This window comes from Gymnoscopelus microlampas, assembly GCF_963454915.1.
Source record: "Gymnoscopelus microlampas genome assembly, chromosome: 12".
NCBI classification, from domain to species: domain Eukaryota; kingdom Metazoa; phylum Chordata; class Actinopteri; order Myctophiformes; family Myctophidae; genus Gymnoscopelus; species Gymnoscopelus microlampas.
In genome coordinates, this window is record NC_139949.1 from 31,602,771 (window position 1) to 31,617,776 (window position 15,006).

General features: G+C 39.3%; 1 protein-coding gene across 4 annotated transcripts in view; it reads left to right on the forward strand.

The window, feature by feature from the left end:
- npas2 (neuronal PAS domain protein 2) overlaps positions 1–15,006 on the forward strand; it is a 49,873-nt gene that overhangs the window by 24,248 nt on the left and 10,619 nt on the right. For all 4 annotated transcript variants that reach the window (XM_084073666.1, XM_084073669.1, XM_084073668.1 and 1 more), the window contains exons 2-14: positions 1,157–1,340; positions 4,021–4,077; positions 4,269–4,423; positions 5,807–5,898; positions 6,052–6,141; positions 6,470–6,590; positions 7,917–8,030; positions 8,344–8,462; positions 8,611–8,693; positions 10,249–10,355; positions 10,671–10,818; positions 12,338–12,419; positions 12,639–12,765. In XM_084073666.1, coding sequence (XP_083929792.1) covers positions 1,285–1,340; positions 4,021–4,077; positions 4,269–4,423; positions 5,807–5,898; positions 6,052–6,141; positions 6,470–6,590; positions 7,917–8,030; positions 8,344–8,462; positions 8,611–8,693; positions 10,249–10,355; positions 10,671–10,818; positions 12,338–12,419; positions 12,639–12,765 — 1,351 coding nt within the window. In that variant the 5' untranslated portion in view covers positions 1,157–1,284. The remainder of the gene's footprint in view (positions 1–1,156; positions 1,341–4,020; positions 4,078–4,268; positions 4,424–5,806; positions 5,899–6,051; positions 6,142–6,469; positions 6,591–7,916; positions 8,031–8,343; positions 8,463–8,610; positions 8,694–10,248; positions 10,356–10,670; positions 10,819–12,337; positions 12,420–12,638; positions 12,766–15,006) is intronic.

A 15,006-nucleotide genomic window follows, 5' to 3' on the forward strand; every position in this document is an offset into this window, starting at 1 on the left:
TACAAAATATTTCCAGACTCTCACAGCAGTTTTAATCAGGATCAAGAGGAAAAAAGTAGTGCATGTCATGTTTCCCTGCAGTGTGTCAATGGAAACATTAACAGCACTGGAATGATGATGGCTTATAAAATGCTTTCCACTTAGTGTTTTATGTCATGAATCAAAATGGTTGAAAATATACTAATAAGATTGCATAATTTAGTATATGATTATAATCATACACATTATACTCATCATGGAGATGTACAGTATTAACGCAAGTTAATACTGTACATCTCCATGGTGAGTATAATGTGTATGATTATAATCATATACTAACTTAACTCTATGAGAGTTAAATAAAAACAGATTTTACTTTGCATCTGAGCCCTTTAACTGTCATCACTTAGAAAGTCCTCGGAAAGGGATAGATTAGCCTATGTCCTCATATAATTAAGCTTTACTCCTTGAATTGTAGCCTTCTTTCAGACATTGTTTTGATAATGTCTGGCTTTGAACAGCTTTCATTTGTTTACTTGGCCTAGGGCAGGCTACAGACAGACTGTGAGTTTTATTTGCAATAGATATAGACTGTTATAGTTCCCAGTGGTGTTTGCTGCATGTTGGTAAGCTTCCTTTATTCGGAGGATGTGAAAGAGGTGGGCTCCTTTAGTCTCTTTGTTATGCTGCGTTATCAAAAGAGGTGTCTGCCTCAAGCATTTTTCTAGGTCAAGAGGAGCGCCTCTCGTGCGGAGCATTTCTTTAGTATTGAAGTGCTGTATCCAGGTGGAAACCGAAGATGGTTTATGAACTTTGTTTTGCACTGTAAAATAGCGAGATGTCAGGGCAAATACATGGTGTAGCCTTCACATCAGGATCTTTTATCTTCTAATGTTTTCACACTGATGATGGGACATACGTATCCTGTGTTGACAAAGATGCCATTGACGTTTATATCATAACTAATGCTACAGACTTCTTCTTTGAATCACTGTGACTGCACATCAACATGTGTACAGCACACAATTGTTCTTTCTCAGTTCCCTGACCCATTTAAAAAAATAAAAGTTATTTTGCATTATATGTGATACCCATGATTCCAGATGCATCCCATTGTTTGCCATTCAATCTAGAGATACATTACATTTAATTGGAATTGATTGTGCTTTTTTCATAGGTCTTGGAGTTTGTTTGGAGTGGACAGAAGCTGTTGATCAGTCGTTTTACCCAAGACGTTGAGGCACCATCAGCACGGATGGGATTTATACGACTTCAGAAAGGGCCTGGCTGGGAAAGGGAGTGATAATGGACAACATTTCCGACTTTGGTGGCCCTTGTCCATCCAGCCGGGGGGAATGGGAGTGAGTGCCATTTCATATCACTTCATATCATACATTGACGTTTCCTTTCTATTACATAGTTACTAAGTTGTGTAAATAGTTACACAATATTTGAATCATGTAATGCAGGTCACAACTATGGGGTCTAAATGTTACAGTGGATATACACTGATGTATACACACGCATACACACGCATCATATTGTATCATATTCATATTTTCTTTATATTTGGGATGTTTTCTGGTTTTGAATGAACAGTTATAGGAAAATATTTTATCCCAGTAGTCACTATCCTAGATTTTACCTACACACATAATCTTTTAGATCAAATTAATATTTTATTTTTGCATTAATCCACTAACTGACATGAAGTAGCTGCAGTGTATAAATATTATAGTAGCTGCAGTGTGGCTTTTATAATTATGTCTTTGGTTTAAGATGTGCCAAGAGAAGCCATAGAAGTGTCTCAGATCCATAGGTGATGATCTGCAGTGTCATTTCATATCCATTAATTTACAGTTCTATGTAGAATAGAGATGCTGCATTTAAAATTGACATTGGTCTTTGTGTGTTGATTTCTTGGCATCTGAATTGTATTCATCTGAGTTGCTTCACATGCTCACACTGGAAGCCATTTAAACTGCTTTTGGAAGCATATTTACAGTTTGAAAGTTCTGATTCCCAAGACGCATGTAAATGTCCAGTATACATGGGGTCAGTATTTCATATTTAAATCAATGGTGGTCTAATGCTGCACATCACAAATGACTTGGGGGCGTGTCTAATTCCAATTTTGCTAGTTAGATGGCACATATGGGCCCTTTCTTTGCCAGTGCCTTACCCGTTCTCACTACCTGTGAATTACGCACAAAGGAGCTGGCACTGTCCCTAAACGGTATCTTATGGCCGCTATATCCGCTATTCATTATGCCGCCTCCGTTATTTGCGCCTGGAGGTGTGCTCGTGGCTGTGTTGTTGCGCTTTCCCTAAAATTGCTATCTTGCCCACACATGTTTTGGAAAGTGCATAGCGCATTCTAAAACCACCCGCTATGCCAAATTCGTTTGGTTGAGCGCGCAGCTGCAATGGACATGTCGGGAATCTGGCCGGGCGCACATTACAACGGCACAACTTTCAGAGGCTGCCTCTCTCCTAATTCTCAGCAAATGTCTGAGATTCAAATTAGGCCTATCCTATAATCAGCAGAAGTGAGTGTCAATTCCTTGTTTCAATTGTGTTAATATAAGATGATAGTCTATTCAAAGAAGACAATTTGTGCTGTGTGCGGTGCCATTCGCTCCAAATTACACACGTTTCATTCATCCATTGCGCAGGAAATAAAAAACGTATTACAATAATATAAAATTCTCTATAATCAACAGTAACATGTAGGTAATACTTATGTGTATCAAATATGGTTTTATTGAAAGGCAATCAAAGGCTAGAGCGCATGAAGCAAACGTTGGGTGTATAGTGTCCAACCTTATCGGCACCTCAGTGCGGCTGCAGAGTTCACTGCAGAGTTCACTTCGGAATTAAGTGATTGCGAATGTGATCGTCATTCCAATTTTACTGTAGTCCACAAAAGTGTGACTGTTAATTCCTTGTGTCAATGTGTTTTTATCAGCAGTTGCCAGTTAAGCTTATCAAAGACTAATACAATATCGTTTGATCTGCATTTGCTATAACCACACCAGACCATTCGTTGAATTAATCCAAAAAACAAGCAAATTGCTGTAACAGCAATGTGTGAGTGATAATTCTGTGTATCAAATATAACCTTTCCAGGGGAACGCCCCTTGCACCATACTAAATCTCTAAATAGTGGGTATAGGGCCCCAAGTGTCTATTCCCATTCGTCTTAAGAGCCAGTTGCACCTGCATTGCTATTTAGATAACAGAGAACCAAACCGTTTTCTGCTGAGGAAGCAGATCTGCTCGTGCATTGATTGAAAGTGCACAACCATCTACCGGAGCAGAATAATGTGATATAATGATGTCAGGAGACAGGAGACAGGGAAAACAAAAGCTCTCTGCTCACCTAAAATATCAAGTAGAACCGTCCTTACTGCTGCTGGCATTTTTGGGGCATGCAACTAGAAGTAGAATCACATCTTTCTCCAATGTCCCATTTATGTCGAAGAGATATCTGTTATACTGTATATTTGAACTTAATAATCACATGCTCATCCTTCGTTAGGTTCTTTAGTTAAGCCACCTATTTAAGCATGACAGGAATACTGCGGCAAGTTAAAATCAAGTGCTTGAAAAAGGTTCATCTTCTGCTTCAGGCCACAAAAACGACGGCGCTTCCTAGCTTGGCAAATTGGCGGGTGCCATTGGCACTTGCCCGATGCAATATGTGGATAATCTGGCCCAGATCATAATTTTTCAACCTCAATACTGAGTCTCTCAGTAATAAAATATACCATGATGAACATGAGTGATGTGTCGAATTCAGATGGATTTTGATTGCAAGTAGTGTGTGCGCATTGCAAACCCTAGTCAGTTGTAAACGATCAATGACACTGCACTTTGTGCTGATTTGTGTCGGGTGTAAGATAGGGCTCATAATGATCATTCACAGTATCTATTCATGTTAGTTCATTACAAACGTACAGCAGTACAGTACATATTTCTCAGTTCTCATCCTTGACATTAACAGAAGCAACATTTTACATTCTAAATCTCTATCTACAGCACCAACAGCTGTGTGGACGATTTATTGGATGAAGATGACAAAGACAGAGCAAAAAGGTACTGCTCTGTGTGTGTGCGTGTGCGTGTGTGTGCGTGCGTGCGTGTGTGCGTGTGTTGTATAATAACATTATTTTTAACAGCCTGCCAGTCAGGAATCAAACTTGACCTGTCATGTCCTTGTCGAATAAAGATTAGGACTACTGTTTTATATTGTCACTGATTCTCTTATTCTCTGATTACTTGTTAAGGGCATCCCGTAACAAATCGGAAAAGAAAAGAAGAGACCAGTTCAATGTGCTCATCAAGGAGCTATGCACCATGCTGCAAGGCCAAGGACATCCACGCAAGATGGACAAGTCCACCATACTGCAGAGAACTATTGATTTCTTGCAGAAACAGAAAGGTATGTTGAATTTACAATGTCCTGTTTAGCCAGCCATTGTTTTGCAACTGTATTTGGTGATTACAAAGCAAACCAGAATTTCTGTACATCCTAAGTTTCATGCTCTTGCTGCTGCTGTTGTGACACCTGAATTTCCAGATGAGGATCAATAACGTTGGTGATGGCTATAGTCTACACTCTTGCAGCGCATTGCATTGAAGTGCTAAATCTTACCTACCTTACCTAAACAAGAAGGAAAGAACATGCATCTTTCACTACCCAATTCAAGAGCAGGAGAAAGGGGCGGAGTTTGAATATTATTTGTTTGGGTTATGTTCTAGCAGACCACGTGTCCAATTGCTGTTGTCATTCTACACCAACCAACAAAGTGTAGCTCGATAATTAATCCATGATGATGGAAATCCTTGATGTGATTTTAGATTACAGCCTAGGCCTATTTAATAGCGCAGTGGATATACAGCATCTTCAACACAAATGCCTTGCATACTGCCTTGATGCAACTATGGGATAACGAGGGCTTACTGATTATAGCTGAGCTGAGCAACCTGCGGACAGACAGACAGACAGACAGACAGACAGACAGACAGACAGAAACACGTGTGTGTGTGTGTGTGTGTGTGTGTGTGTGTGTGTGTGTGTGTGTGTGTGTGTGTGTTTGTGTGTGTGTGTGTGTGTGTGTGTGCGTGCGTGCGTGCGTGCGTGCGTGTGCGTGTGCGTGTGCGTGTGCGTGTGCGTGCGTGCGTGTGCGGTTCTTTGCAAAAAGGAGCACATAGCCATCATTGTCTCATCAATCACATAAACCGCTCCAACGTCAAATGTTTTAGTGCAAAGACTGATAATCCCAATCACTATATGTATCCACCTGGGAATACAGGGGGATTTCCCCGTAGGCACTTTTTTCTAGTGTCTTCAGCATCAGCCCTTGCACAGAATGTTTGTGTAGTTCTCTGTCTTTGTGTACATGGCTGCCTGTAATTGTTTGGTATAAGCAATGGAAGAGACAACGGTTGCTACAGTATGTGTTTATATATGAGCAATATACAGTATCAACACATAGCATATACTGTATTACTTGATATATATGAGTAATATACCAACAAAAACATATCATTTGGTGTCTTGTTACTGGATCTTGTATCATCATGTTTTTCCAGGTTTTACCTGGCAAAACATGGAATTTTCTTTTGAAAGTGGTTACCAATTACATGCAGCCATACTGGACAAAAGAGAACTACACAAACATTCTGTGCAATGTGCCTTTTTTCTAAATGCTAAATTCTAAATGTTAACTGGTTAATACAGTGCCCAGGTAGCTGGAATATACTACCCAAGTTTCTGCCAATGTTCAACATTCAGGTCTATTATTTCTAATTTTCTTTTCAGATCTCACTGCACAGAATGAATCCTGTGACATACAACAGGACTGGAAGCCTTCGTTCCTCAGTAATGAGGAATTCACCCAGTTAATGATGGAGGTAAAGCCCAAAACTGTAGTGTGGAGAATAGATTGTACTGCACAGGCTGAAATAACTCTGCTCACTATTTCAGTACAATCAATAAGACCACTTTTTTTACCCACAAGAATACAGGCAGTCAATAAAAGTTATCATTTTCTATTCTTCTAACAGGCTCTAGATGGTTTCCTTGTCGCATTAACAACAGATGGAAACATCATATATGTATCTGACAGTGTGTCTTCACTTATTGGCCATTTACCGGTAAGTGACAGAGACGCAGAACTGATATCGCAACTAAAAGAAAAGGCTGCAAAAAGCCAGCAGTACACAACTTCCATTTATTATAATTGGTCATTGTGTTAATGATTGATTGGAACAGATTTATTTGTGTGCACTAGCAGTGTAATGGTTTCTTTCACCTATAATAGAGACATTTCTCACCAAGATAAGACCACTAGACTACCTTTTATGATGCTTTGCTACTCACTCTGTTCATAATAGACCAGTGGAAATGTGTGTATATGAGTGCAAAATCTAGAATAACTCAAATACCATAAATGATAATCATAAATGTACCCTTTTGTATTAGTCAGATATGGTGGATCAAAACATCTTGAACTTCCTCCCTGAGCGGGAACATGGGGAGGTGTACAAGCTGCTATCATCCCACATGCTGATGAATGACCCCATTGCTGCTGACTTCCTTGACAGTGAGGATTTCCATCTGTCCCTACATATATATATATATATATGTTAACCTCACAAACACACACACACACACACACGCACACGCACACGCACACGCACACGCACACACACACACACACACACACACACACACACACACACACACACACACACACACACACACACACACACACACACACACAGACCCATACCGTCTCTGCCCTTCAGTGGCTCCTGTATAGGTCCCTACATGTCGCAATGCCAAAAGTATTACGACAAAGTTTATATTATATTTGGTATTGTTTTGTTTGTTTCTTATATACATATAGTCAGACATTCATTCATGTTCAATGATAATGATGTCTATATACAACCCATAACACACAAGAAACTCATTTATACTGTGAGATGCTGTTTTCCCAGCATTTTGTATTGCATTGTATCTATAGGTGCTTTTAGCTGTGACACATGGGTCCTTTACAGTATATATAGAGCAGGTTACCAAATTTGGCATTGTAAGCTTAAAGGATTGCTGATTAGCATGTCTATGATTAGCCTTTTAGTGAATAATAGTAGCTATAGCCTTTTGTATTTCAGTGTATCTTTAGGTGTGTTTGTGTTTAGCTGTGACACGTGGGTCCTTTACAGTATATATATAGAGCAGGTTACCAAATTTGGCATTGTAAGCTTAAAGGATTGCTGATTAGCATGTCTATGATTAGCCTTTTAGCTAATAATAGTAGCTAGCCCCAGCTTCGTAGTTAAGACCTTTAATCGCTGTTATGTTAACAAAGTAATCTAGAGCAATGCGGTATCTGGGTCTCAAGACACTGACCTTAATCCTGTGCTACAGTCGTGCTGTTCAGAGAAAAAGTGATCTGGAAATAGCTGCTTTCTCAGACTGTATTTAGAACTCAAAATACAAAACAAGTTGTCATGGAGTCATGTCTGGAATAATCATCAACTGCAACTGGCTCCATTTTATCATAAGCAAGTCTCACACCATTTCTGCATCGATCTATCTGGCTTTTCTTTTGTGTGAAAATGAATGTCTGACTCATATTGTGCTCATTGTGTTACTCAACATTCTCAGATGCATGGCTATTCTCAGAGCAGTTAAAATGCTACAAACTGAACTTTCAGACATGCTTAGTAAATAATTTGCAGTAAAATCAAGAGTCCCCCATGCAGTACAAAGTGATTTTGAAAAGATAATATCTTGTTGTAGATACTGAAAGTATTATCTGCCTTGCCAAACTATAGCTTTTTCATAATCTGTACATCTATCTGAATAATGCACACTATCTCATGAATTGCCATTTGACTGCTATCTGTTTTTTTTTCTCCAGGCGATTCACATGTTGAGTTTTGCTGTCATTTAGCCAGAAGTAACATTGACCCAAAGGAACCACCAATATATGAGTATGTGAAGTTTGTCGGAGATTTCAAGTTTCATAACAATGGTAAATACACATTTTCTTCCTCAGTGTTTACTTAAGGTTTTTAGATGTAAAACAATAACGTTTTAAATAATTTGCTGTCAACACTAGCTTTCTAGGGCAAACTAATAAAATCCCATGTTCTCTTTTTTAGAGAAGACAGCTGTAACCTTTTTATCAAACAAATTTGCGTCTAACTGCTGAAAAGCAGACATAACACGCACCATGATGTAATATGAAGTAATGTAGCTGAAATTAATGCAACTTGTAACGGTGTAATTGCACTTACCTTCATTTGTAACTTTGTTTTAAGAGTGACTTGACGTCTGTTTCACAGTGCCTACATCCTCATGTAACGGGTATGAGCTGACGTTACCCAGAACCCTGCAGTCATCGCTGGAGGAACAGGTCTGCCTTGTTGCTACTGTACGCTTAGTTACTCCGCAGTTTTTAAAGGTAAGATACAATTTGCTTCCACTTCAACCTGATCAGAAACTATACTTCTGCTAATTGTTAGTAATAACACTAATAATTTCTACAGTCATAACCGAAAAGACAGCATTGAAGTTGATCCCTCTATTTTAATGGGAATTTCTTTGACCAGGATTCATGTACTGTGGAGGAACCCTGTGATGAATTCACCTCCAGACACAGCCTTGAATGGAAGTTCCTATTTTTAGATCACAGGTAAGTGAATTAATCAGTTTTTGAGAGCACCAGTGACATGTACTGTGTTTCCGTGTTCCCCACTAGAGCCCTTTATGAGAACTTAGTTTGCCTTTATACAACCCCAATGTGTTCCTGGAAACATTATTGCTGACATGACAGAGTGATTACGACTGGTTCATACATTTAAATGCTGCTATGGAAAGGATTTGAGTGAAAGGACTAGAATGCTTGGTCATAACCAGGAGAGACATACAGCAACTTACCTTCAGTGAGCCAGTGATGGGCACTCATTTCAAATCAACTTAAAGTCACCTATCAGGAGGCTGGCTGAATGAAGGAGTGAGACCGGCTGTGACATGAGAACGCTATTAAGCTATTGTGCAAGTAAATGATTGGGAGGAAATGGTATGTCTTATCCTTTGCTGAGCTATAATTGGTCTTTCTCGGCTCCTTGTGAAAGTACTGTGTTATGTCGCATAGTGAAGGTAGCCATTCTTGAGACTCGAGTGCCATTCTGAATTGGACTCGGTGAGGCCAAGGCTAATTGGATTTTACACATTACCGATGAAGGAAATAAATCAAGTGAGCACATTTGATGCAGTGACTTATTGAGTAAGGTGTTAATGAGTAATAACACATTTATTTACTGTGTATTCATGGCACACTGCCTCTGTTGAATCACCAAGCTTCCACCATACACATTTAGACTCTTTTCTATATGTTTGAGCATATCACATTTTTCCAACAAGTTCCAATTCAGGTACTGTCAGTTAATCTCTGCGGTGTAAGATGGAGACAAGCTGAAAGAACAGAAGTGTTCTGAAGTTCAGAGCGAACCAAAATTCAGAACACAGACACATGAGATAAGGTGAGGTTTAAGAAGGTTTATTTGTAGATTATGGGTAGGAGTTGAGGAGCAATGGTGAATGGCATGAGTAGGCTGGAATGGCAGGCGGATTGCCAGGTAAGCAGGCAGGCAGGCAGATAGACGAGGAATGATACTGTGCAGAAGGAATGATATTTAGTACAAACTTGCTATCAAAATACAAAGAACAAATCATAAAACTATGTAGGTCTGATGCGTGCCACTACCACTGATGCTGAAATAATGTATCCGAGAAAGAGTGGGGGTAGAGCTGGGGTTAGTATACAGGAGAGGTGATGAGCTGAGGGATACCAGGTGTGCAGGACCCAGGTTAGTGAGAGAGAGGACAGGAACATGCGCATGCATGCACGCACGCACCAAGATGTGTGTTCTATAAGAGAAAGTTGTCTTTATACTGATAAAGCAGAATGCAGTACCATAAAATGGACCACATCCTCACCGCACCCTTAGCACCGCTGCTAACTGAAACCTCTTGATCTCCTTGTCTCATGTATGTTATAATTAAATAATTGTCCAAAGATATTTGTCTTTCATGAAGATGTATTCAGTATAATGACTACATGTAATGTGTATATTTATTTTGAAATTATGAAATATCTCTGATGGCATTTCTTTTCCAGTTAAATCCAAATGTATCTTTACCGTACACAATACTTTTTTGTGCTAATTATTCCTTTCCTTTTCCAGAGCTTCACCAATCATAGGCTACTTGCCCTTTGAGGTTCTTGGAACTTCTGGCTATGATTACTATCATGTGGATGACTTGGAGCTTATAGCACAGTGCCATAAGCAATGTAAGCAACTCTCTCCTCTACACTGCTATATCCTGTCTCGTGTCTTTCATGGAGCCTCCCTCACTGCCAGAGGATCCAGGCAGCCATCTCACAAAAATAGGTCATCTTACTGTAGTCACATCTCTCTTTCCACTTCACCAGTGCGTGGAAATATTCTGGACCTTTAACATAGTGCAGAGCTTGCTAACATAGCCCCAGTGTTTTAAGATGCCCTGTTGTTGTTATGCACGGGGACATGCTTAGTGGGTTGTTTGTGGCACGTGAGCAATGAGCATGCTACATATTGTACACTTACACTCTGTGCTCTCTCCCCAGTAATGCAGTTTGGGAAGGGCAAATCTTGCTACTATCGCTTTCTCACCAAGGGTCAACAGTGGATTTGGCTGCAGACCCACTACTACATCACATACCACCAGTGGAACTCCAAGCCTGAGTTCATTGTCTGTACTCACACAGTTGTCAGGTAAATGTTTTTGCTTAGGGTACCATTAAAGGTAGGGTAAGTGATATTTTTTGGTTAAAACAAAACATTTTTAGTTAAAAGGTCAAAGCACTATATTCTGATGATGGCTATATAGAGTGTTCAGTAGCAGGGGTCTCTGCGTCCCTCCAGCTCTTTGATAAACAGAAAATAGATTTGGGTGGCCAATCTTCAGGCAATCAGGAGAAAGTACCCATTTATGAGCTTCAATTTGAGTGTTCCAGTTCCAATTTTGTTTGCTCATTTCTTTGTGTCATCACTTCCAAATTCACTTATTTATCCTGTAGGCCTATCCTGTGTGAGTTCTCTCCCCTGATTGGATAAAATTGGTATCCTAACCTGAAAATGCATTTTCTGTCTAATCAAGAGCTGGAGGGACGGGAAAACCCCTGTTATTGAACAAACACTCTATACCAACGAGTACTATCAGAATAAAGCAATTTAACACTTGTTTTAACGTAAAAATCACTTATCCTACCTTTAAAACCACTTAAGGCACAGGTCAGCTTGGTTACCACAATGCAACACAACTCCATTCTCCCAGTAATGAGCAAAACATATAAGCATGTGAATCCTTTGAGGATTCTATGTATACATTCTTAAAGTCTGTGTTTGTACATAGTGGAATATTGCATGTCATTTTACATGGCCAAATCTCTGCACAGAAAGGCTATCAGGATCAATGTTCTCCACTGCTCAATTGGTTCATGAATAATCACTATTATGATTGATGTCTTGTGTGAAAGTTGTAAAATAGACTTAAGACATAAAGAAAACGTATCTTAAGTTCTTATGCTGCATACACTACTAGATAGCATGATTGCCATTTGGCATAAACACTGTATTGTCCGGTACTGCTCCACCCATATATGCAACAAAATGTCTGCATGACTCATAAATAGTACTGTACTATAATTGCTTCCTCTGAGCTATAATTTGGTGTTAGCTGTACCATGTGGCCAATCAAGCTAAACAATGTGGTAAAACATGAGGTGACAGTCTATTTAATTTCAAAGATAAAAAATGGAATGCGATTAGGACAGATTTGCTATAGAATTGAATACAATACAATACAATTTCAAAAGGATAAAACAAGCATACTAAAGCGCATGAGTGTTTCAACAAGCATGGTCTGATTCATTGTTATTGGTTTTACCTGAATTTGTTTGTTAGTTACACCAGAACTCAAGTCTGCTCTGAGGCACTTACTTGTAGGTGGCAGAATACATACGTGGCTGTTATTAGAATGCCTCACAAGCTCTTGTTAATACATTTCATTGGTTCAATATTCATAAAACCTGCAGACACACTTAATCACTTACATTTCACTTTCACTCACTTTTGTGAGACACTGTAGTATCACGAAGTAGGGCATTCATTTATGAAAATTAAAACGTAAAATGTTGAAATGTGGAGATACAAGGTTTTCTATTCTGACAGCAACAATATGCAACAACAAGCTATATTTGCAGTTGCCACAACCTCTCTTTCTGCTGTAAAGTTACGCAGAAGTACAAGCGGAGAGAAGGAGGGCGTTTGGCCTGGAGGAGATGTCACCCCCTGAGATAGCCTCCTCCTTAAAGGTACATGATGTGTGTTCTAGTGCAGGCCATAATAAACTGCACAGTAAAATCCTCAGCGTTCATTTAGCTCCCAGGGTGTAACAAATGACCTATGGGTCCATTTGGTTAACCTTTTTCACTCTTGAGAGTTAAATTAACACTAAGGGTTCTACTTAAGACAATATTTCTCTCCAGCCATTTGCCCAGATGCTTTGTACTGAATATTCCTTTGTGCCCCAGGCTCAGGAACTGTACTTGGACATCTGCTCCACACTGGACCCTCCACGGGACAGAAACAGTGGTGCGCGTTCTGCATCCTCCCACAGTTCCCGGAAATCCTCCCACACTGCTCTGTCAGACTCGGCATGTGAGTCATCGTCTGCCCCATTATTGTTATCGTCATTAATATCAGGTCACTGTAAAGAAAGTCAGGTCCTGGTGGATATGCCAGGTCATTGTAAAGAAAGTCTGGTCCTGGTTATAATGTGGTTATACTAGGTCATTGTAAAGAAAGTCTGGTCCTGGTTATAATGTGGTTATGTTAGGTCATTGTAAAGAAAGTCTGGTCCTGGTTATAATGTGGTTATGCCAGGTCATTGTAAAGACAGTCTAGTCCTGGTTGTAATGTGTTTATGCCAGGTCATTGTAAAGAAAGTCTGGTCCTGGTTATAATGTGGTTATGCCAGGTCATTGTAAAGAAAGTCTGGTCCTGGTTATAATGTGGTTATGCCAGGTCATTGTAAAGAAACTCTGGTCCTGGTTATAATGTGGTTATGCCAGGTCATTGTAAAGACAGCCTGGTCCTGGTTATAATGTGGTTATACCAGGTCATTGTAAAGAAAGTCAGGTCCTGGTTATAACATGGTTAACAAGGGTTTTTAATCTTTAGGTTTGCCACAATATAAATCCAGAGAGTTCATTTATCTCTTAGTGTAAAAATGTGAATCAACATTCAGGATTTTACAGTGCACGATTTCCTCTGTTAATGGGGCCACAGTGATAATCTTTAATGATTTGATTTGATTTGTTTTTTTTTGCATCTCCTGCAAAATGTATTAAAAGTTATGGCTCCAAACAGGGCCGGCACGTCCATACAGGCGACCTAGAGCGGCAGTTTGGAAAGGCGGCAAAAAAAGTTGGGAAAAAAAAAATTTGGATAATAAATCGGTAAAATCAGAATTAAATAACACAACCCTAACCTAACCCTAACCCTAAAACCGAAATAAAGTAACCAAAGACAAAAAAAAGTTTCATAATCCGCTTAGAAGCGGGAAAAATTTCGCCGCGCGAGGGCGCATCAAAGGAATCTCACCTAGAGCGGCGATCAGCCCTCCACCAGCCCTGGCTCCAAAGCAAGTGGAAAACTAATAAACATAGGTCTAAAGTAGTCGATTTATAAACAAAACTGTTAAAGGAAATGGTGGTGGGCAGTGGTGGACAGTAACAAAGTATACCGTATTTACTTGTGTACTGTACTTAAGAATTCTTTTTCAGTATTTGTACTTTAATTGAGCATTTGTGTTTTTGAATACTTTCACTCAACTACATTTCAAAGACAAAAAATAGCAGATATACAAGCGTTGTGATGCGACACGTTGTGAGCTTATGATCTGCTATTTTCACTGTCTGCCTAATGTTTGCATGATAGATCAAATTAGAAAATAATAACAATAACGGCAAAGGTGCGCTCAATAGAGCGCAAATCTCCACAAGGAGGCATGCATGGATTAAAGTTCTCAGTCGCTACTCTCCACAACTGGATGGTCATTTGGATTCCATAGAGGTCAGCATGTCTTTCTCATGGCTTGTAGCTTTAACACTGCTGCAATGTGTCAAGGCCAACAATAATAATAGATATTTAGTTTTAAGATTATTATTATTTGAATTGGTCAAAATAGCAATGGAATTCATATTCAGAATAAGCATCTTCCATACTTAGAACCCTAATAGTCTTGTATATTTCATAAAAGCAATGGTTAGAGTTTCAACGTGGTTGGCTGTATGTAGAACAGCTGGAACATATAGGTTTAGAATGATAATACCAAAACATAATAATTCACAGTTTGGGACTTGGCCTAACAGTCATAAGAAACAGTCCTCAAACATTTATTTTGTGAGTGAAGACTGTTTCTTAAGTCAGTAGAGCACACTTAGCTCGGGACTTCAATAGTATTTTAATTATGGACTTGGCCCAACAAACATTTTCAGTCGTGAGATTAGTTTTTTCTTGCTTTAATCCCCGGGCATTCTCTAATAATAGCAATATAAATGTCTACCTACAGTCATGAAAGAGTAATGTGGCATGTGTACAACATCTAAACTGTCTTCCTCCAGGGATGTCCCAATCCAATCACCTAAAACAAGTTATTTTCAAATCCAGCATGCTCGTTCAGCGTCTCTACATGTCTGTGATTTCAAAATGGTGCTATTTTCATTTTGGTGCAAGCTGTGTGGAGAAATCAAACCCCAGTCAGCACAGTGGTGGGCAGAAAGTTTACCCCTAGGCCGCCCGAATGCAACACCTCTGTTTTATAATTGGCTATCATCAACTTACTATTAAGCAACTTACTATTAAGCAAGCATTTTTTTGTGTAATTATAGTTAAACT